This window comes from Nannospalax galili, unplaced genomic scaffold (assembly GCF_000622305.1).
Source record: "Nannospalax galili isolate Female #2095 unplaced genomic scaffold, S.galili_v1.0 scaffold257, whole genome shotgun sequence".
Taxonomy (NCBI): domain Eukaryota; kingdom Metazoa; phylum Chordata; class Mammalia; order Rodentia; family Spalacidae; genus Nannospalax; species Nannospalax galili.
In genome coordinates, this window is record NW_008340854.1 from 157,286 (window position 1) to 179,769 (window position 22,484).

Below are 22,484 nucleotides of genomic sequence, written 5' to 3' on the forward strand. Positions count from 1 at the left end.
AGGGTTCTTTATTAGGGCAACAGGATAGGAAACTAGGACAGAAAACTGAGCTATGGGAAACAACTACATTTTATAAAGATAAATGGAAGAACTATACCAAAGCTAGAACAATCTAACTTTATCTTTAAAATCTTATGTCGTGCAGGGTGTGGTATTGCATACCTACACCTTTAATGCCAGCAGAGACAGAGGCAGAGACAGGAGAATCACACTGAGTTTGAGACCAGCCAAGGCTGTATAGTGAGACTCTCTCAAAATTAATACAAACAGAAACAGTCCTATGTTGCATAGAACCTAATGGCTTCTGAAGAAATAGCACTTAATTCCTGTTTCATGCCAAATAAGGCCAGAAATGGTAAGGGGATTCTCAAGTCTTTTACTAGAAACCTACTTCTTCCACCTGCCCATCTTCAGCTCCATCTTTCTCTTTATCTTCCTCTTCATCATCATCATAGTCTTCTTCTTCATCTTCATCTTCTTCAGAAGATGTATCCCCAGTTCCATCAACTTGCAACACCAATGGAGCTTGTTGCTGAGCAGGCTGGGCCTGTGGTTGCTGTTGGCCAGTTGCAGTTATTTGTGCTTGTGCGGGTGTGGGTGCTGCCACTGTCGTAGGTATAACTTGAGTTTTATTTCCTGTAAATAAGATTTGCTGCGGCTGGATGATGACACCTGTCTGTGGTGAAATCCCTCCAGGAAGTGGGGCTAAAACCTAAGGCAAACAAAACCATCTATTAGGAACTGGTAGAGGGATCAAGGATCCAGAACCAAACTAGTAATAATTCAATTTTAAACATGAATGTAAATTAAGCTTGGAGGCATACAGTAAGAACTCAGAACATGGCCTGACTACATAATGAACATAATGAATCCACAGGAACAGAGCAGGGAATCACTCAAGGAATCCATAAATCCAAACAGGGGTGGATGGCATTCTGTAAAGCTCATTCTAAAATTCTTTTACCTGCTGTATAACAGGAGCTTGTACTCCACCAGGCTGCATCTGTGGTATAACCTGTTGTTGGAGAACAACTGACTGCTGAGGCTGAAAGATATACTGAGCACCATTGGCTGCTCTGACCACCTGAAGAAGCTGGCCTAAAGCAAGACAGAATATAGTCCAAATTACTATTTTAGCAGCAATTTGACACAAAAATAAATGAGAACATAGCTGTCAAGTTAGAAGTCTAACCAATGTACTAGGGGCTATCAACCATACATAGTAAACTATAATCATTACTGTTCCTCCTTTCCCTCCATGTAAATACACGGCTGGTGAGGCGGCTCAGTGGGTAAAGGCACCTGCAACCAAGTCTGATAACCTGAGTTCATCCGCAGATCTGACTTGGTGGAAGGAAAGAACTGACTCCAGAATGCTGTCCTCTGCCTGCCACATGTGTGCTGGGGCAGGCACACTCCCACACATTTATAAATACATGGCTTACAATGAATTCTTTTTCCCTATTATCTTCAGTCAGCTGTTTTCCAGTAGGGTTTAAACAGAGTATAAGACTTAATTGCTTTTGCTCACGTTAGCAGTCAAGACTAGTAAATAAAATCAAGTATTTCAAGGGTCATGCATTCTTTTTTTTTAAATTTACTTATTTTTTTGATCTTTTTGAGACCAGGCTGGCCTTGGACTCACAGAGATTCGCCTGCCTCTGCCTCCCAAGTGCTGGGACTACAGGCATGCACCACTACGCCCAGCTTAAGGGTTATACATTCTTAAAAGCTTTAAAGACACAAAAAATGGTTCATTTATATCTTAAACCAAAGAACCACAAGGTTTTGCTTCAAATTTTCAAAAAGTGTATGTTTGCTGAACCAGTCAGTACTTCTGCACAGTACTAATTTTATGACTAGTTAACACATAACATAATCTACAGAATACTCCCACATAGGTTGCTTTAGATGCCACACAATCTGCAAAGCGAACAAAATATGTAGCAAGGCAAAAGCCCTAATTTTTTTCTCAAAAATTTAAAGATAACAAAACTAAAACTAAAGATGACAGACAAGTCTATGTAAGTTTTCCAAATGCTAATAAACAAAAATCTTGTATTCAACAATAATGCAAAGATCCTATCTAAAAGAACACAATAAATTTGCTCTTCATGTACTATGGGATCTAATCTAATATCACGAATTAATTCTCTCATTTAACTCATTTGGCAAAACAAACGCTTAGTAAAAAACTCAATAAACCAGCATTCGTATATAATCTACTTCCTCAGTAGGGTTTTCATCCACTGAACAAACATTCAAGACCCATTATAATTTTTTGCTTGCTTTTTGGACAAGGTCTCATGTAGTCTCAGTGGACGTCAACTTGGTATGAAATGAGGGTGACCTTAAACTTCTGATCCTCCCACCTCCATCTGACAACTGGTGGGATTATTAGCATGTGCCACCACATCTAGTTGCACTTTCATTTTCTCTATTATATCCCTCAAATTATTTTAACAACCTAGACCAAATGGTAAAAAGAAGTAAGTATTGTGATGATAAAACCTAAGAATTAGCTGGTGTTATTTTCCGGGCAATATTTAAAGTTGCTTCTCCTGTTCCCAATTACCTGAATTTGTTAGTATCTGTTGGACAGGAGTCATACCTGCGGGGAGCGCCAAGGTGGCAGCTGTAGCAGCAGCACTCTGAAAAAGCAAAACAAGGGGGAATCAAATCTACATACATACCTAACAATGTGTTCTACAGCACTTTAATAGTACACAAGCTTTTTATTTAGACTACACTAAAATGGCATTTTAACAATAGTCACTCCATTTTATAAAATTATACAAGAAAGACAACCTAGCCTAAATAACCTATTTAATTACTTCAATACATTAAACAGAGTATGAAAGTTTGTCTGGTTCCCCCTAAAGAATGTTCTACTCTTGGAGAAATTCGATAGGCAGGTTTTTCCCCCTCCTCCATTCTTTAAAGCATCAATACATATAATACATTCAACCTAACCTACACAATTTTAGAAATTCATACATTGGTCATCACGTTGTACTATATATGAAATCACTATTCCTCTACTGAATTCTTTCCCATTTTTTGGTTCCTTACACCCAATTTCCTGCTTCAGTCACTATACTGGAGGCTGAAGTCTTTGCTTCTTCATTTTCTAAATTTCTACTGGAATCAACAGGTCTCCATACAAAAAAATGTACCTGAAGAATTATTTTGTTTATAGATGGCAATTCTAAAGATGCCATTTTAGTAGAAGAGAAAAAAGGAACATACTTTAGATAAATATCTTTAGATAAAATATGTGCAGAGGGAGAATCTCATCTCAAATGTTTGGAACCAGAGTATTTCAAATTTCAGGTATTTTCCCTCTAGATTTAGAAATACCTGTATACACACACAGTGAGGTACACTGGAGGTGGAGACCCAGGTTTATGCATATAATTAACTTATTTTTCACATACAAACATCTTTATACATATACCCTGAACATAATTTCGTATGTTTTTAGTATCATGATAGGGTATTCTGGAATTGTTTTTCCCCTTTTTTGAGACTGGGTCTCCTTATGATATCCTCAAGATAAAAAATGCATTATGCCAAGAACTTCAAGAACCTGGAAAGCTGGGCAGTGACAAAGCCTGCAATACCAGCACTTGGAAAGTAGAGGCAGGATGATCAAGAGGTCAAGGTCATCCTTGGGGACAGAAGTTTGAAGGCAGTCTGGCCTAAATAAGATCCTTCTCTCAAAAAAGAAGAAGAAGAAAAAAAAAAGACCTTCTGCCTAATATTGCTATCCTCGATTTTTTTTTCTGATTTTTCAATATATTCATTTAAAAAAAAGCACACAGAGCCATTAGAAAAATCAGAACTAGATTTAGGCACTGTAGGACAGCAAAAGGCAGGAAGCTGGAGAAGCAACCAGTCTGGGCTAAACAGTGAGACCTTGCATCAAAAAAAGAAATCAAAAGCACTTTTACCATCTTATTCCATTGTTGGAAGCAACTGTCTCCCACAAACCTAACTCTTCAAAATTAGGAGGGCCTACCCCAGATGATTCTTCCAAAATTTGTTTTAAAGTGATAAATTATTTTCTAGGAAAACAATTTTCATTTCTTCAATGATAGTGCCCTGCTCTTGCTGTCTTCTAAGTCACAATCCTGCCTCAGCTTCCTGAGTGCTGGTATTACAGGCATCAACACTCCCGGCAAAAAACGCCTTAACAGCGCTAACTGCAATGTGGACCATTGTGACAGAGCTCTGACAGTGCTGGAGGATTGAATCCAACCTGTCAAATATACTACTAATGTCTACCACTGAGCTACATTTTCAATTTAAGAGGTATTTTAATTGTGGTTAATAAAAAGATTATTTTGTGCCAGGCATGGTGACTCACACACTTTAATCCCTGTCCTCAGGAGATCAAGGCTAGTCTAGTCTACACTGTGAGTTCCAGGCCAGCTGGGGCTACAGGGAGACCCTATTCAAAGACACACACACAAAGACAAAGACACACACACACACACACACACACACACACACAATGGAATTAGAGCCATTAGAAAAATTAGAACTAGAATTAAGCACTGTAAGACAGCAATTGTTTTAATAAAAATTCTTATGAGGAATGGAATTTTTTGGCTTTTCATGTAACTGGAAATACAAATGGAGATTCTTCGTATTTGTGAATTTAAAACCTGCAATTCTTACTACTATACAGAAGTGTACAATGCTCTCACAAGCATCCCAGGTTGACAGCATGCAGGAGTCCTCATCTGTCTACCAGGTTAGTCCTGCTTCCTATTTGACTTCTAAATCATGTTTGTGAACATTTGTGGTTAACTATTTGCCACTGAAAGTCAAAATGATTTTTAAAATACTGCTCTTTATTGAAAAGAAAAAGAGCAGTATTTACTCACTGCTTAGGACTACTTACACAGGCTAAAAGATGATTTTTAGAATCACATTTTTACCTTTAGATAAACACTTTGGTTGAATATAAGAATGAAATATGAGAGCTGTGGCACCATCCTATGATTTTTATAGCTTATACAGTTTAAGCAAAATAAAGAAAATCCATTTTTGACAAAGTACTGAATAATTAATTGAACTGTGCTTTAATGTTTTCTTCTAGCATTAAAAGAGGTAGGTAAAGATATTTTAAGAATCTGAAGGGCTTCTTTAACTTTTGTAGTTACAAACTCTGCTGCATTTGATGAGAAATACTCTATGTCCTAAGCATAATTTGAAAGTTTAAGAACTTGTGATACTCAGTGTGCCTCTCTTCTTGAGCAACATCAAAATTTTACTATAATTCAATTGCACAAGTATCACTTTATAGATTTTGGTAAGAGACTATGCTATGTTTGAATTAGAGCAGAGTCTTTAAGTTTATAAGGCTTAGTATTCCTGTCTTCTTACAACATGCAGATCTGAGGCAGAACTATGTGTGGCAACCCAGGTTTGACTGGCTCCCTATGCCATGAAATATTTCACACAAAAGAGAATCTGGCATTTTTAAAGAAAAAAAATGCGTAATTTTATGAGCTATAACATCTAGTATTAAGCTACATTTTAGATTTGTAGTTATAAAAAAAAAACACCTGTTTTGTTCAACAGTCCTCGAGTTGTTAAATAAAACAACACAGGCATAATCCCAATTTTGGATTAGAGTAAGTAAGCGTCATGTTCCAAGTCTCACCGTAATGCTTGACGCATTCATGTGCTGTATCAACTTAGAATCAGGAACAATAACTTGTGGTGCTGCGGCTACAAAATACAAAGAAAAAAAAACTCATTTGCAAACAAGGAAGCATGAGGTTATTTCAGTCCAAGAATGCTTTAATACAGAATTCTTTGCCCCCCATGTTCTATTACATTTTATACATTAAAATACTCTCAAATTATTTGGCATTTCATTGGTTGTTTATAATTTCCATGGAAATCAACAGCTGTGATACACCCATCCTACACTGAAAAACATGACTAAAAATAACAATACCTAAAAAGAAAAAAGACAGTATCTACACATATAAGGGAATTTAAGAACATGAAATGTTGAGATCGATATCTAACAGTTAATCACATACATTTCTGTACATTTCTAGATAAGCAAGAATTTTCAAACATAATTTAATCTTTCCTTACCTAATTCAACATCAACTGTTTTATTCATATGATGTAATACAGTGCTATTAAAAATGAGTTACTTAATCTGTTAGGAGCAAATTTAGGGGGCTGAAGAGATGGCTCAGCATTTAAGAGCACTGGCTGCTCTTGTAAGGACCTAGGTTCAACTCCCAGAAACGACATGGCAGCTAGCAACCATGTATAACTCCAGTTCCAGTGGATCCAATGCCTTCTTCTGACCTCCATGGGCACTGCACAGTATGGGTGCACGTAACATGCAGGCAATACACTCTTTAAAAACTGAGCATTTTTTTTAAAAAAGTAAATTTAGAAAGTCAAAACTCCACTTTAAATGTGCATTGTTCTTTTCTACCAACTCGACAGTTTCTATCATGATTGTCCTTTAATAAACTACTTAAAAAATAGAAAGGAAGGCTGGGGAGACAACGCAGTGGCCAAGATTGCTTGCCATGCAAGCATGAGGACCAGAGTTTGAATCTTCAGAGCCCAGGCAAAAAGAAAAAAGCCAAGTGCACAGCACAAGCCCTTGTCCTCCCTCTGCTCCTACAGGGGAGACAGAGGCAGAAAGTGAATCCCAGGAGCTCAGGAACCAGTCAGCCTGGCGTATGCAGAGGAAAACAACAGTCTGTCTCAAACAAGGTGAAAGGTGTCAACGTTTGTGGTTGTCCTCTGACCCCCATACATGCACCACAGCACAGGAGTGGCCACATTTGCATGTGCATGGATACTTACCCTTATACACCACAAACACACATACACAAATCAAAAACAATGGCAATGTTCCTTCAACATAAAAGCTGTTTGATCCCGCAAATTTCAGAGAATATACAGATAATCCCATTATCCTAACATTCTCTGAGTGAAGAAAATCCAATTTTAATTTATGATGACCTAAAATCCTAGTGCCATGCCTAAAGGCAATAGGAGGAACAGTCATCAAAAACAAAAAAGGTGAGCTTATTTGATAAAGGTACAGACTGAAAATAGGTAGTGACAAGATGGCTCAGTAGGTAAAGGCCTTTGCTGCCAAACCTAAAGACCAGAATTTGATTGCTGGGATGTAAATGGTGGAAGGAGACAGACTCAGCAAGTCATCCTCTGGCCTCCACCTGTATACTATGGTACACCACCCCTCCACAATACAAAAATCAATCTAATATTACAAAGTAAGTTCTAAAGTCTAATAGATAAACAGTAAACCAGATCAAACAGAACTTTCTACTATACATCTCTCTCTACCCATTTTATATTTCATATACTCTCTCAGATGAAACAAATGAGTTACTACATGGTTACCTGAAGATAAGTTTTATCTTCACTTCCTCCCCAGTAACAATCAAGATTCATTTGATTACAATTCTCACGAAATTTTATAATTAAAGAGGTTTGTCATGGAAAAAAAAAAAATTGCTATAGGTAATGGAGCAAAGGCCCAGATTTTCTTTAGCTGTAAAATGGAGTCAAGCGTTATTTTGCAATCCCTCACAAGAGGTTAATGAAATAGTTATCTATAAAATGATTTGCATATTACAAAGAACTATGAACAAAAAAAAAATTTGCTTTTTTTTTAAGTCAAGCTTTTGAAATGTTTTATATTCATTTTCCACTTGAAACTGTACTGAATTTCTAGAATACCAGAGTTACAAAATTTCCCTAGTGTTTAAGGTATACAGATTTTTAAAAGATGTTTCTTTTCCCCTTAGAGATAAGAGTTATGAAATTTGGGAATCTTTTAGGTAAGACCCACTGAAGGGTATTCCAACTGCCTCGCCCTGCGTCCCCGTTCAGCATGGAAGACGCCAGAGAGGTCTACGTCCCGATTCCCTATTGGCAATTTGGGTAATCCCTTCAGAGGATGGTGTGATAAGAATAGGAGGTAGGAATTGGCTAGGCAGTTAGGATGAAAAGACCCCAAATAAAAGTAGCCAGTTTCTTCACTAAAACTCATAAAAGTCAAAATGTTCTTGGGCCTCTTAGCAACATACTCTGTTCCAAAAGCCAAAAATGTTGAAAGTATTTTGGAGCTTTTATCTAATCCTTAAAAGATTTTAGGGTTACCTCTTCAGAGAGGGGAATGCTGGAGGGGAGGGAGTGGGCATGGATTTGATCAGAACACCTTATATGCATGTCTGAAATTCTCAATAAAGTTTCTGTAAAAGCTAAAGAAAAAAAAAAAGAAAGATGTCCTTGAAGAAACATGTTTCATAAAGAAGCCAGGAGTGGTGACACATGCCTTTAATGCGAGCACTGGGGAGGCAAAGGCAGGAAGATTTCTGTGAAACTGAAGCTAGCCTGGTCTACATAGCGAGTTCCAAGCCAGCTGACTGGAGCTACATGAAGACCCTGACTCAAAAACAACAACAACAACAACAACAACAACAAAAAAAGAACTACCTTATTCTATGAAACAATGAAGACCTTCATAAATAAAGCTCATATAGATTAGCCTTTTCAAAATAATTTAACTGGCAAGGCTGGAGAGGTGTCGCAGCAGTTAGAAAGTGCTTACTGCTCTTGCAGGGGGCCCAGGTTCAGATCCCAGCACCTGTATCAGGCAGCTCACAACACCTGAAACTCTAGCTCTGGCCTCCATGGGCACCTATGCACATGAGCATAGGCACGTATGCACACACAAATTCTGTCAACATAGAAGAAAAAAAAATAAGCAGTGTAGTCTCCTGCTCATCCCAAGAAGTACCACTTAAAAAGGATGTGTCAAGAAACTCAAAAGTAAAAGGAATAATTTCAAAAGACAAATGTAACTCTAAGTCACAACAGGAACACAAAGCAGCCCGTCTTGCCTTGCTGTGATGCAGGAAGAAGGACCTGTTGAGTCTGTGCCTGCTGAGGTACTGTTTGCTGAGGTTGAGCTTGCTGGTGGTGGTGGTGGTGGTGATGCTGCTGCTGGGGTTGATGCTGCTGCTGAACTTGCAGTAAAAGCTGCTGCTCTTCTGAATGAAATCCATCTACTGCCCTGGACTGCATCAATTTATTCTCCCATAACTAAGATAAAGGACATGAAGCATTTCTCAAAGTTAAAAGTAACTCTGAACACACGGACAAAACATTTGATGTTTGCAAATTCTTCCATTTTAACAAATGATACAACCATAAAAAAATACAGCCAGTTTTTAATTCTTACCCAAGTTTCATACAATGAAAACAAAACTTAATCAAATCTCATCTTTGCTACTTTAGCATACTAAAGAACTTTTTTTCAACAAACTTTCTACAATAATTCCTTAAGTGGCAGATACTATTTAACAAAGTTTCCCATAAGCAATATTTTAATAATCAAAGATTAGCTTTTATAATATCAAACCATCAGTTAAATTATTTTTATAAAACGGAGCTGCTCACTACAAATTCTCTGCCTCTTAGCAGTATACGGAACAAAAATTCATCTCTTCTTAGATGAGAAACAGACAATCTTCCAATGAAAACAGACCAACTTTCTTTCCATCTGACTAATTCTAGTGATGCCATGCCTACTAGCCTAAGTCTTCCCTTTCTCTTCACCTCTTGGAATTTCCCGTCTTCCATAATGCCAGACTTTCTGCTTAGCCACTTCTATAGGTTGGGCATACCTAACCCAAAAATACAAAGTCTGAAATGCTCTAAAATCTGTAACCTTTTGAGTGTTGGCATGATATCACAAGTGGGAAATTCCATACAGTGAAATTTTATTTTATGCATAAAATTATTAATTGTATGAAATTACTTACAATGCATATTAAGTATGTATGAAAAAAATGAACTTCAATGTATATATACACGTATTCCACAATCACAAGGCTTTAAGATTAGGGATACTCCATCTGTATTTTTTCATTTTACCATAGGATGAGTTCTTGATGGGATAGTGGGGGGAGATGAGGAAAAGAAAATACTTCCAACTACTTCATCTTTTCCTTAACATATTTCCTTTCTACCAGATTTAATGTTTAATTTAGAGCCTCAACCCTGCAAGAAATTAACCAGAAAGTTGAGTTGTTCCTTGAAAATGCAAATGAAACAATTTGGTCATTGTACACACGAGGATCTATGCATACTTCGTTTTTAACTCCAGGACCTGCTTTTGGGGATGTTGCCTAACTCAAGAGTCTTCTGCAAGATCCTTTCAGGGGCTCCCTTTCCCATATTCAGAGATTTAAAAATCTCTTCCCTTTAACCTTCCAGACAATCTAGATTTATGACTGTATGCTAGTAACAATTCCAGCACTTTTTAAATAGCTTAAAGAGTAAACTAAAAGCCAACTGCAAAGTAAAATTATTTCCCTAATAAGACTAACATCTAGACAGGCCTAAATCTATGCTTGAATAAGGAACCTGTACTTACAGTCCTCAGAGTTTAAAGTCAGTGATCAATAAGCATCAGTTGTATTACTACTGTAGTAGTGGCACTGATTGTGTAATAGAGCATTACACCAAGAGTTGGGAAGCAAGTTAATCCTGATTTCTCTACTAATGTGAATAAATCTTTGAACTTTAAGCATTTTCCCTATCTAAAATGAAGAAAAAGTGATTTAGATTATTTCTAAAACTCACCCCCAGCTAATAAAATGGGTTTCTATAACTCCTATACTTAATTTTCTTCCTGTAGCAACAAGGTATTACTTTCTAAATACTTTCTAACAGTCCAAATTGTATCTCTACCTGTCAAGTAGGCTAAAAAGCACATCACATGTCAAAACAGGCTATTTCATGACAAAGACACATTATGATGAGTATATGGTTAAGTTTCTCAGATATGCTTTTTCACCCTAAACCTCCTATAGCTATTTCCCTTTTTCAAACCAAAAACAAAATGTAGTTTCTTGTGTCAAAAATCAAAATGGAGGACTGGTGAGATGGTTCAGTGGGTAAAGGCACTTGCCACCAAATCTAATGATCTGAGTTGGATCCCTAGAATTTACATAGGTAGAAAAAAAGAACACCAACTCCCCCAAGTTATTCTCTCTCTCTCTCTCTCTCTCTCTCTCTCTCTCTCTCTCTCTCTCTGAAATAAATTTTTTAAAATTCAAGATGGGGAAAAAGTACTCCTAATGCTTTAGGAAACTGCTTTTTAAGCCAAATTTTCTTTAAAAAAAACCTTATTTTTATTTTATGTGTATGCTTGTATTGCCTGCACATAGATAAGTGCACCCGTGTCGTACAATGCCTTCAGAGGACAGAAGAGGCTGTTGGATCCCCTGGAACAGGGGACAGTTATGGACAGTTGTTAGCTGCCATGTGGGTGCTGGGAATCGAACCTGGGTCTTCTGCAAGAACAGTCAAGTGTTCTTAACTGCTGAGCCATCTCTCCGGCCCCTTAAGTCAAATTTTCTAATTGAAGGGATGCTGCTAAGGATTGAATCTAGTTCCCAAGGATCTGTGATAGCACAGGGTCACACTCCCAACCCATCACACTTAAAAAATAAAAAAGATTTGTTTTGGCAGGACATGGTGGCACAGGCTTTTAATCCCAGCACTCAGGAAGCAGACACAGGTCTATCTCTGTGGTTCCAAGGCCAGTCTAATCTACAAAGGGAGTTCCAGGCCAGTCAGCCTCTCCAGTAAGACCTGGTATCAAAAAACAACAACAAAAAATTTTCATATTGGTGTGTGTGTGTGTGTGTGTGTGTGTGTGTGTGTGTGTGTGTATGTGTATGTAAGCCACATGTGTTCAAGTGCTCACAGAGGCCAGGAGAGGGTGTTGATCCCCCTAGAACTGGGTGCTGGGAACCAAACACAGGTATTCTGCAAGAACAGTAAGTTGTCTTAACTATGGAGTCATTTCTCTAGCCCCTGTCACTTTTCTAAATTCAATGTTTCACCTTCTAAAAAGTCTTTATTTTCAATTTATATGCTCGAGTGTTCTGTCCGCATGTAAGTGTACCATGTGTACAATGCCTGGAGTCCAGAAAAGGGTGTCAGATTCTCTGGAACTGGAGTTATAGACAGTTGTTAGCCAACATGTGGGTGTGCTGGCAACCAAACCCAGGTCCTCTGCAAGGGCAGACAGTGCTCTTAATCCTTGAGCCATCTCTTCAGGCCTAAATGTTTCACTTTTATTACCATCAATTGGTCTACCCACTATAATGTAGAGCCATCATTCCAATGGAGTTTCTATGATAAACACAAATGTTGATTACATATAATATGTGGCTAAGTGAAGGTACAATTCACCTAGCTTCTCAACCAAGGTCCTAGAATTCAAAACCCAACACAACTGGAGGCTTAGGATGTACCTCAGCTATAGCATGCTCTTCACGTTGCCATGAGATGAGAGCAACAAATTCCCACGACCACAAAAGACAAAAGAAATAAGAGAAGGAGGAAAGAGGAGGAAAGAAGGAAGAGGAGGAGGGGGACGGCTAATTCTGAGGTACCATCCCAGACCTGCTCTATCAGGTTTGGAAGTGAAGCCATGAACAGTCCAGTTATTCTGATGTTTGCAGAAGTGAGAATAGCTGTATTAAAGTCTAAACCAATGCTTTTCAAACTGAAATGACCCATTAGTGGGTCATAAAGTCAACACAGAATTTATGAATGGAAAATGAAACAGAACAGTAAGAAACAGTAGCAGATTTTTATTTGTTACACATGTGAGCACAAAAGCTTAAGAAACATTGTTCTGTGTACCATTAATGGGTAAATTTTCTAAAGTTTATAAATACATTTTCTGCTTGATGATTGGACCTATAGCAAACCATAATCTGTAAATAACCTATGACCTAGAGTTATTCACCCTTATACTTGGGGAATGTATTCCAACACTCCAAGTAGATCCCTAAAACCACACAAACACAAATATATGGCTTTTTCCCTATACACACATACCTATGATAAAGTTTAATTTATGTACAGTAAGATTAAAATGAATAAAACAGAACAATTATAATATCCTGTGGTAAAAGCTTTGTGAGTACGGTCTCTCTCAAAATATTATGTGCACTATACTTAACTCTTGGGAGGGTAAGAAATACAATGTCTATGTGATGAGATGGTGAATAACATGAGGCTGTTGTGTAACAGCATCTATGTAAGGGTTATGTGACCATAAACTTCATGATACTGCAAACAGGTATTCTGATAACTGGGATGGATACCAAGTGATCAGTAGATGAGTAGCACATGCAGTATGGTTAAGCTGGACAGAAAGATGACTCACATCCTGGACATTATGCAGCTTGCTGGCCAGAGACTCATCAGGCTAGTTGGGATAGCCCACAATTTAAAACTGAAATCACTTCATTTCTGTTTCCATGTAATTTTTTTAAATCAGAGCCGGCCAAGGGTAACAGAAACCTCAAAAAGAGGGGAGACTACTCTATTGACTACAAAAGGAGATTCCCAGTCACACTCTACTACCCATTAAATCAGACTCTGGGGTGGAAGCTCAGCATGCCTGTCACATACTAGCTGCATTTCTAACAGCACTAAACTATCTTCAAGTCATACCATCTTAGACTTTGCCAGGCCTTTTGTCAGCAGTCTTCTCTCATGGTTCCCAAAATAAGGCAAATATCAAAGTCTCACAGGCTCAAAGAAAAGCTGTTACTCACCAGTTGCCCATATTAGAGAAATTTCTACTTTTGAGCAAAGTCTAACTTTTCTAGTAGAAAACTAGGAATTCCTTCATGGAGAGACTTTCTTTTTCAGGATCTAACAAATGACTAAAAATTTACCAGTCATTTAATACTGAATTCAAAGTAAAACTGGGAAAACAAAGTACTGTCTATTAGAATCCTGCTTCTCTACAAAGATGCTACTGACATTTTTGGCAGGGCACATCTGTACCATACAGGATGGTCCCACAGGAAATGTACAGAAGTACAACATTCCTGGCTCTTGTTTTTTGTTAAATGCCAAAGGTGCTGGCTAGTCATGACACATGGACATGGCCCCACAGATTTCCAAAAGCTCTGAAGGGACTGCGGTAGTGCACTGAGAATCAGTATGAAGCAAGTTTGACAATGTTCTAGGTAACTTGAGAAATACAAAATAATACCAAACACAAAACATTAAACTTATAACATCAAGAAATGTAAAGTTTAAATGTATTCAATGCTTATATTTTCTCTTCTATTTCACCGTTACACAACTTTATCTTTACCAAAGCACTCCATATTAAATATCAACTGTTTAAGCAATGTTATCATGTTTTGGCAATAGTAACTGTACTAATTCAGGAATATTGAATTGTTCAAGTAGCTATCATTTCTGGCTCCCTTATTTCAACGAGTTTTGCCTAGGTATCTAAAACTGATAGGAAGAAAATTCATTCTCTGTTCCCAAAATTACTCAAGTATACAAATGTATGTTGCTGAGACATTTTAATAACTAAAATTTGAGTTCCAAGTACTAAGCACATGTATAATTTTCACAAGAACCCAATAAAAGACATTATCATCTTCCCCCACCCCCACCCACCCCCCCCCCCTTTTTTTTTAACAGAAAAAGAACCCGAGGAACAAGAAGCTAGGTAATTTATCCAAGTTCAAAAAATAACAGAAGCAGAACTAGGATAATTATAACCCAGAAGGTCTAATTCCAGTGTCTCAAAAGATGGACCTTGTCTCTGAATTTTTAACTGGTGCCTCACTTGCCTCACACCAGTTCCAGCTCTAACCATGCTTCTCATCTGAACTGTCGTCACAGAGCATGTAGATGACCCTTAGGAGCCTTTCTCTAACCCAAGATCTAGTTGGACCTCTTGGCACCTTCTTTCTCACTGATCAACTATCATGTGTGCCAAAAGGTGCACATTCACATGTCTACTAGCCAAATACCCCGAGGGCTAGAGAGATGGCTCAGAAGTCAAGAGGACTGGCTGTTCTTGCCTAAGACCTAGGTGTGGTTCTCAGCATCCACACTGGCTAAAAACTGTTTCTAATGCCAGTTCCAGCCTCTGTGGGCATTGCAGGCATGTGGTGTACTTACATACATACAGAGAAAACTCGTAACATAAATTTAAAAGATGATCTGAATTTACTTTCCAAACCATAAAATGCAAACCCCATTCCTTGAAAGTATGCTAGGCTAGAAATTCTGAAGGATTCTAATTCCACAAAATATCTAGCTCCTGGATAAACATTAACTAATTCCATTTCAGAGCTTCCAAAACAAAAAGTTAAAGAGAAACTCAGCTTGAAACAGAAAGTTACTCATTTTATGCTTGAGGTATTTATATTAGTTTATTAAGTACCTATGTATAACTGGCATACATTTAATAAAGTGGTCCTCAACTTGGGGTGATTTTGCCCCTACTTCCCTATGGAGATTTAGTAATGCCTACATTACTGAACACAACTGAAAGGATGCTACTGGCATCTAGTGGGCAGAATTCAATTATTCTGCTAACATCTTATTTACAACAACCAATCCAAAATATCAACAGTACCAAAGTTGAAGAACCACAGGCAGATATACCCTAAAATTCTAATTCATTTCTAACTGAGGAATCCTCATTTTATTAAAGAGAGAGGCAAAGGGCTGAGGATGTGGCTCAGTGGACAAGTGTTAGCCTAGCAAGTGAGTACAAGGCTCTAGGTTTAATCTCCAGTAATGTGAGGGAAAAAAAAGGTCACAGTTTATATATCACATGGTCCTTGCTATTTGGATACAGGTAGATTGGACAGAATGATTTCATCATTCACTTTTTTTTATTTTTTTGTTTTGTTTTTGTTGACCTTTGTTTTTTAAGACAGTCTCATTATGTAGCCCTGACTGACCTGGAACTCATGTAGCCCAGGTTGGCCTCAAACCCGTGGGCAATCCTCCTGTTTTTCCCTCCCGAGTTTCGTATCATGCTCTTTGAAAAGGACTTTTACTGTGTCATTTCCCATCTAGTCATTTACCAATCCCAAAACATTTTACACTCAAACATAAATGTACTGACTATATTTCACATTTTCCCTATCTCCCACAGTTCACACATTGGTGAGCTTGTAACATTTCCAGAAATGACCTCAACAATTGGGCTACTTTTTAATCATTGCACTTCCTACAGTATCTAGTTAACCTTTAAATTACAGGCATCCTCACCATACATTTCCGTTCATAATCTAATTCACCATGCTCTTGACACCCTTAGCAACTTTCTGATTAAGTCTGAAATTGAAATGGTCGAAAGGGGAGGGGCTAGAGCTAAATGACAAAGTTCATTATGTATCATCAAATGTAAAACGAGTACTGGGACTGGAGAGATGGCTCAGTGGTTAGGAGCACTGACTACTCTTGCAGAGTACCAGGGTTCAAGTTCCCAGCATCCACAAGGCAGCTAACAACCATCTGGAAGTCCAGTTCCAGGGGAATTTAATGCTCTCTTCTGACCTCTACAGGCACTGCACAACATGGGTGCACTTACATAGATGTAGGCAATACACTCACATAAAACAAAAGTAATATTAAAAAATAAATACAATGAATGCTAACCTTATTGATAATGTCAATCTTATTAATAAGAATGTATCTGTGCAGTCCAATGTGGTAGTCAATAGCTATTAAGAGGTGATCAAAATTTAAATTAGCTAAAATTAGTAGCAATTCATTCCTTAGTTCCTCTAATCACATTCCAAATGCTTAACAGCCTCATGTGGCTAATGACTACCATATGGTAGATCACAAGTACAGAACATTTCCATCGCTGCAGAAAAATCCCCCTGGACAGTGCTAGGTGTCCAACTGTTAAATCTAGGGCACATTCTGGAAATTTTAATGAGATTCTGGGGAGATTTAGTACACAGAATTAAGCTCACTCTAGTCTGTTTTATTTTTAATTCTTACTACAACTCAAGATAAAAGAGTATACCCCACTTAACAAATATATTATTGCACTGTTCAGTTAAGATTCTGGAGTCACATTTGTGATTAACCAGTTCAGCTATATATTCATTGAGTGCCAGGCATCATGGTAGGAGCGGAGGATTCAAAGTTGACTAAGACATACTTTTTATCATTAGAACCTAACCATTAGCTCAGTATCACTTGCATGAATTAGGGTATCTATATATACTTAAAAAGTCAAATGTAATAAACAAAGAGAATACTTGATTTTTCCAAGACAACTCACTTTCTCTGGGCAGTATCTTGTAGCTACTGAGACCAGTAGGAAAACAGTTCTCCAGACTTTCAATGTGCAAAGCAAGAGCAAGTAATAAAGAACCGAGATTGACCCCTACTCTGACCTAAGTAAACTAACTGCAAATCTTTAAGACTGATTTCCTAGACCTACGGAAGTTGTGTTTTCTGTATAAGGTCAAAGAAGAAGGACAACCAGTGTTATGAGTGCAGACTGTAAAACATCCTTCAGGAAATACAAAGGAATTAAGGTAAGCTTGTCACCTTATTATTCATACACCAGAGATACAGCAGACTGCTCTAACCCATGTTTCCGAGTACACCTTCTAACACTTGGATCCTCGGACAACTACCTCAGCGTTACTTCCCCTTACACTTCTCTCTGGATAAGTATTTACTCATCTCACATACAACTTATTTTTCTCCTTTCTCACACTACAGATTCTTACTGGATACTCTATAGAAGTTGCCCACCGATGCTTAAACAAAGTAGATATATTCTATCACTAAAATAAAGATCAGACTTGTTTTATTTAAAATGAAATGCTAAATTCCAGCTTTGACACCTGAATGGATAGGACAAAAAAATGTCCCTTAACCATTGATTAGCTGTGATTATTTGTACACAGCTCTAAAGGAGTTCTTACCCAGTTTCCAAACTAACTTTATCTCAGGGCCATTTATCTCTTTTCAAAAACATTATTTTGCCAGGCGTGGTGGTGCATGCCTTTAATGCCAGCACTGGGGAGTTCAAGGCCAGCCTGGTCTACATAGTAAGTTCCAGGACAGCTGGGACTACAGGGAGATGCTTTCTCAAAAAAAAAAAAAAGCCAAAAAAAAAACAATTTATTATTTTGTGTATGATGTGGAGGAGGGTGCTACACATGCCACACCATGCATGTGGAGGTCAAGGTCAACTTTGTAGCATCAATCCTCTGTTCCACTTATCTCTTTTCAAGAATAACTACAAGGGGCTGGAGAGATGGCATAGTGGTAAACAGCACTGGCTGCTCTTACAGAGGACCAGGGTTTGGTTTACAGGAACCACATGGTAGTTAACAAAGGTCTTTAACTCCAGCTCCAGGGAATCCAACACCCTCTTCTGGCCTCCATGGGCACTGCATAACATGGGTGCACTTATATACAAGCAGACAATATACTCATACACAAAAAATAATGAAAATAAAAAATAAAATCTAAGTTAGAAAAAAAAAAGGTTCAGGGGGCTGGAGAGATGGCTCAGCAGTTGACAGCACTGGCTGCTCTTACAGAGGACCCAGCACACACATGGTGGCTAACAACTGTCCTAAATTCCAGTTCCAGGGGATCCAACAGTCTTCTGGCCTCCTCAGGCATTGCATGACACAGGCGCACTTACTTACATGCAGGCAATACTCACATGCACATAAAAAATAATAAACAAACAAAAAGGCTGGTGGCGCATGCCTTTAATCCCAGCACTCTGGAGACAAAGGCAGATGGATCTCTGTGAGTTCAAGGCCAGCCTGGTCTACACAGTGATTTCCAGGCCAGATGGGGCAACAGGGAGACCCTGTCTCAAAATAAATAAATAAATAATAATTTTTTTAAATGTTCAGTTATAAAGAATCACAAGCCATCACCAACAAAGTTTGCATATCTGTTAAGAGTAAAATCTATTAAAATACCTTGTACTTTGAATGGATCTTCTAACATTATGCATGAAGTTCAATTCATTATACATCTTTGAAATGTTATCAATTTCATTATGCAACATCAAGTAAATCAACATTTTATTTCAGATTTCTTAACACCAAGTACACATCTTTTAAAAAAATATTCATCAGACTAGGAAATACGCATGAATCAATTCTGCTACGCATGAACAGAAAAGTACTTTTAAGTACTGTGCACTGAGTTATGAGTTGAGCTGGTCACTTTTCCCAGGACAAGTTTTGGATGCAGGTGTGTGCAGGCATGAGCACATAGAACCTAGAAGGATGTTAGGGATCTTCCTCTATTGCCCTCATCTTTTTTAGGTGGGGGTGTAAGGATGTGGGATGTCTCTCACTGAACCTGGAGCTCTTAATTTCAGTTAGGTCGGCCAGGGAGCTCCAGGGACCCACATGTCCCTGCCTCCCAAACACTAGGATGACAAGAATATTCGGCCATGCCTGGCTTCTATGTGGTTTTGTGGATTTGAACTCAGGATTTGCTTGTTTTCACAGCAAGCACTCTCTTTCTTACTCAATAAGCCAACTCTCCAGCCTCACAGGACACAACTTTTAACTGAAAAGATACATTGTATTTTTCATACTTGGGTACTTTGTCAATCTGTGGAAAAACCTAATCCAAACCATACTTTAGGAACCACTATTCTAATCAACCATTAACAAAACACTCCACAATTTCATGTCATTAAACTGTCAGGAAAACACAAATGCTAATTTAAAATGCTAAATATTTCTGCATCTATCTAAGAGAAAACTAGCTCAATGTATATTAAACATACCATGTAGTCCACACAAGGATTTGACTCAAAATATTAGAATACAGGTAAGTTTGTACCACCAATTCCTATCTCACAGGGAAACCAGATGAATTATGAGTTATCTGCCTAAGGTCAGAGGAAGAATGGACAGTACAGTTGAGGTTTAAAATCAATACCCTTAACTAGTCTCCTTAAATAAACATTCATTCTGTAGAAAAATAAAATTCACTGTTCACTAAAGGCAAAGGAGGAATGTTTTTCTTGGGGGAGGGTAATGAATATTTAAAAAGACACACTCACAGTTTTCAGTTCCATCAGGACTTGTTCATCCACTCCATCATCCAGAAAGATGTCTCGTACATCATTAATGACATCTTCAATCACAGACCTATATAATTTAGGCTTTAAAGGAAAAGAGAGACTTGATAAGACTTTCAAGTGTACCAGATTTTCAGAAATTCAAACAAAAACTACAACAGTCCTCCTTGCCAACCATCTAACACTTCTTTAAAGATATGGCCATCCTAATATACATCATTTGTCCCTGTTGAACTAGATTCCATGGCTATATATTAAAGTATTAAGACTGTAAAGCAATTCATAAACAAAAGTTCTTTATGAATACAAGGTCCATACAATTTCTGGTTATAATTTTGTAGATTGTAGTCAAAATATCTAGCATGATACTTAATCACAGTTTTACTATTATTTATGTCTAGTTCCTATTATTCCATGCTTGGATTAATCCCTGTTGTAGTGCGTAACCTTGCCACTAATTCTTAGAGTTGGGGGATTTTTTTGTCAATAGTCACCTGCTTGGTAATGAACAGCAGCTTAATGAGTATTCAATTTTTTAAAAATTCACCTCACCTTTTTTCCTGCCCTTGTCTGTACTTTCAAACTATCTATCACATTCTATGTAGGCAACATGATTTTAAATTGGTAGGACAGATCTCAAATTAACACTTTTTTTCCCAGCCAACCAACTAGAAGTTGTTTGGATGTTTCTGAAATGAGTTACCCCAAAACTGTTCCGAGATTCTGACACTTAAGTTCAAATCTGGTTTTTTTGTTACTACTATTTATCCATTAATCAATCATGTTTTAATGTATCCTCAACTTAACCAACTCTGAAGCACTATGCTTGAAGGAGGAAGAGAATTGTTACTTTTACAAAGCACATGCAGAATTTAGCAGAATCCTTCACAATTTGAAATGCCTTCAAATAACTACTTTTTAAAAAGTACATCTGAAATAGTTCCTAATTATTTGCCTAAAATTCTAAACTTCATGAACCACAGTTTCTATCTTTTATTGTATATTAAGTAATTTAGATTTGTCTTTTCAAAAAACAACATCCCAAATTTAGGAACTGGTAAATCAGAGGGTCAAGGGGTGGCATTGTCAAGTTATTAATTAAAAGGTTCCTTTTAAAAAACACTAGTTCTCTGATGCAACGTTTGAGAGTTAGCTGCGTGGATTTTTGATACTCCCCAACACAATAAAAACTACCACGTTAAGAATTGTAATTTCTTAAAATCCACTCTGGTCTACCCTTTTTCATCATCACTCGAGATTCTACATATTAATGTACTGTGGGCCTCAGACCCCATAGGGAAGCTTCGGCGACTATCTGAAAACGCATCATGCCTAGGTTATTTATTATCAGAAAACACAATGAAATTAGGAGCTGTATTTGTAACATTTCTTGAATACTTGAATAAAATACTACTAAATCCAAAGTCCCCTGGGGGTAACATCTAATGTAGAATGCATTTTTTTTTAAAGCCGAGAAAGATGCAAACATCTTCTATGGGGGGGGGGGGGCGAGAGAACTATCAACCCATCTAACCTAAAAGGATGTTAAAATTTAAAAAAAAAAATCGAAAGGAAGAGGCAATTCGGGTCTATTTCCCCTGACAAAGGCGGCAAATCCCTCCCACTACAGCAAAACAGAAACTCGTGTCCGTGAAAGCGGCCCCCCGGGAGGGAAGCGAGGGTCCCGGGAAGGGGACTAGCCGTGCACGGAGCCCGGCACGCGGCCGTCTCTCGCCTCCGGAGCACTCACCTCCCAGCCCCGCGCTCAGCAGCTCTCACTATTTAAAGCCGGATCTGGAGTTTAAATGGAGAGGCGGTGACGTAGGCCTGAAAAGCACCTTCCCATCCTGGCAGAGTCTATATTAGAGAGCGGCAATGGCTCTATATAAACAGGGCAGCCAAAGGGAGGAGGACCACAAGGCTCGGGCTCAGAAAAGCAGGCTAAGCGGCCGCAGCCATGATGGATCGCCCCGAGTCGCCAACGGTACGGGGTCGGGCGGCTCTGCGGCGTTGGGGACCGGGCAAAACCAGACGTGTTTTATTGTCGTCGTTAATAAAAAAGAAACAAACGAGTTGGGGTGGCCTGGTGATCACACTGCGGTGGGGGCTCTTGAAAAGGTTATTTGATGTGACTGCTTTTTGCAAACCTACGTGATCGCAAGGAACCAAAATAGGGCGCAGCGGGGAGAAGTAGGCAAATTCCAAGGCGAAAGCGAGGACACACGGGCCGCTCGCACACGGGAGGCTTTTGGGGGGCTGGTTCAGGTGCTTTGGGGGTTTGCTTCCCCTTCGCCATTTTGCCCAATGGGGAGGAACCGAGAGGAGTGCTTTCAACCTTCGTCCTGTCTTTTTAAGGGTAAGTCAACCGGCCCAGCAAAGGCGGCCCCAAGCACCCGACACCCCGGGGCTCGGCGGCAGTTCGTCCGGCCCGGGCCGGGCCCGCGTGGGGGTCGCAGCACCGCCCGCCTGCGCGGGGAGGTCCGGCCCGGGCCCATCGGCCTGCACTGCG

General features: G+C 38.6%; 1 protein-coding gene and 1 non-coding gene across 4 annotated transcripts in view; both read right to left on the minus strand.

Moving 5' to 3' along the window:
• The window catches only part of Gtf2a1 (general transcription factor IIA subunit 1), a 41,981-nt gene that overhangs the window by 18,853 nt on the left and 644 nt on the right, over positions 1-22,484 (minus strand). The window contains exons 1-7 of one of the 3 annotated variants that reach the window (XM_029564827.1): positions 21,726-21,744; positions 19,958-20,059; positions 8,925-9,126; positions 5,675-5,742; positions 2,576-2,651; positions 965-1,098; positions 392-712 (exon numbers count right to left, since the gene is read on the minus strand). In XM_029564827.1, the coding sequence (XP_029420687.1) occupies positions 392-712; positions 965-1,098; positions 2,576-2,651; positions 5,675-5,742; positions 8,925-9,126; positions 19,958-19,972 (816 nt within the window). In that variant the 5' untranslated portion in view covers positions 19,973-20,059; positions 21,726-21,744. Of the gene's footprint in view, positions 1-391; positions 713-964; positions 1,099-2,575; positions 2,652-5,674; positions 5,743-8,924; positions 9,127-19,957; positions 20,060-21,725; positions 21,745-22,484 lie in introns of those variants that run through there. The other 2 variants (XM_008835846.3, XM_008835845.3) reach the window with 2 other exon arrangements.
• On the minus strand, positions 6,919-7,062 carry LOC115070836. The gene has a single exon (XR_003849956.1). It is a non-coding gene; the product is annotated as a small nucleolar RNA SNORA79 (small nucleolar RNA).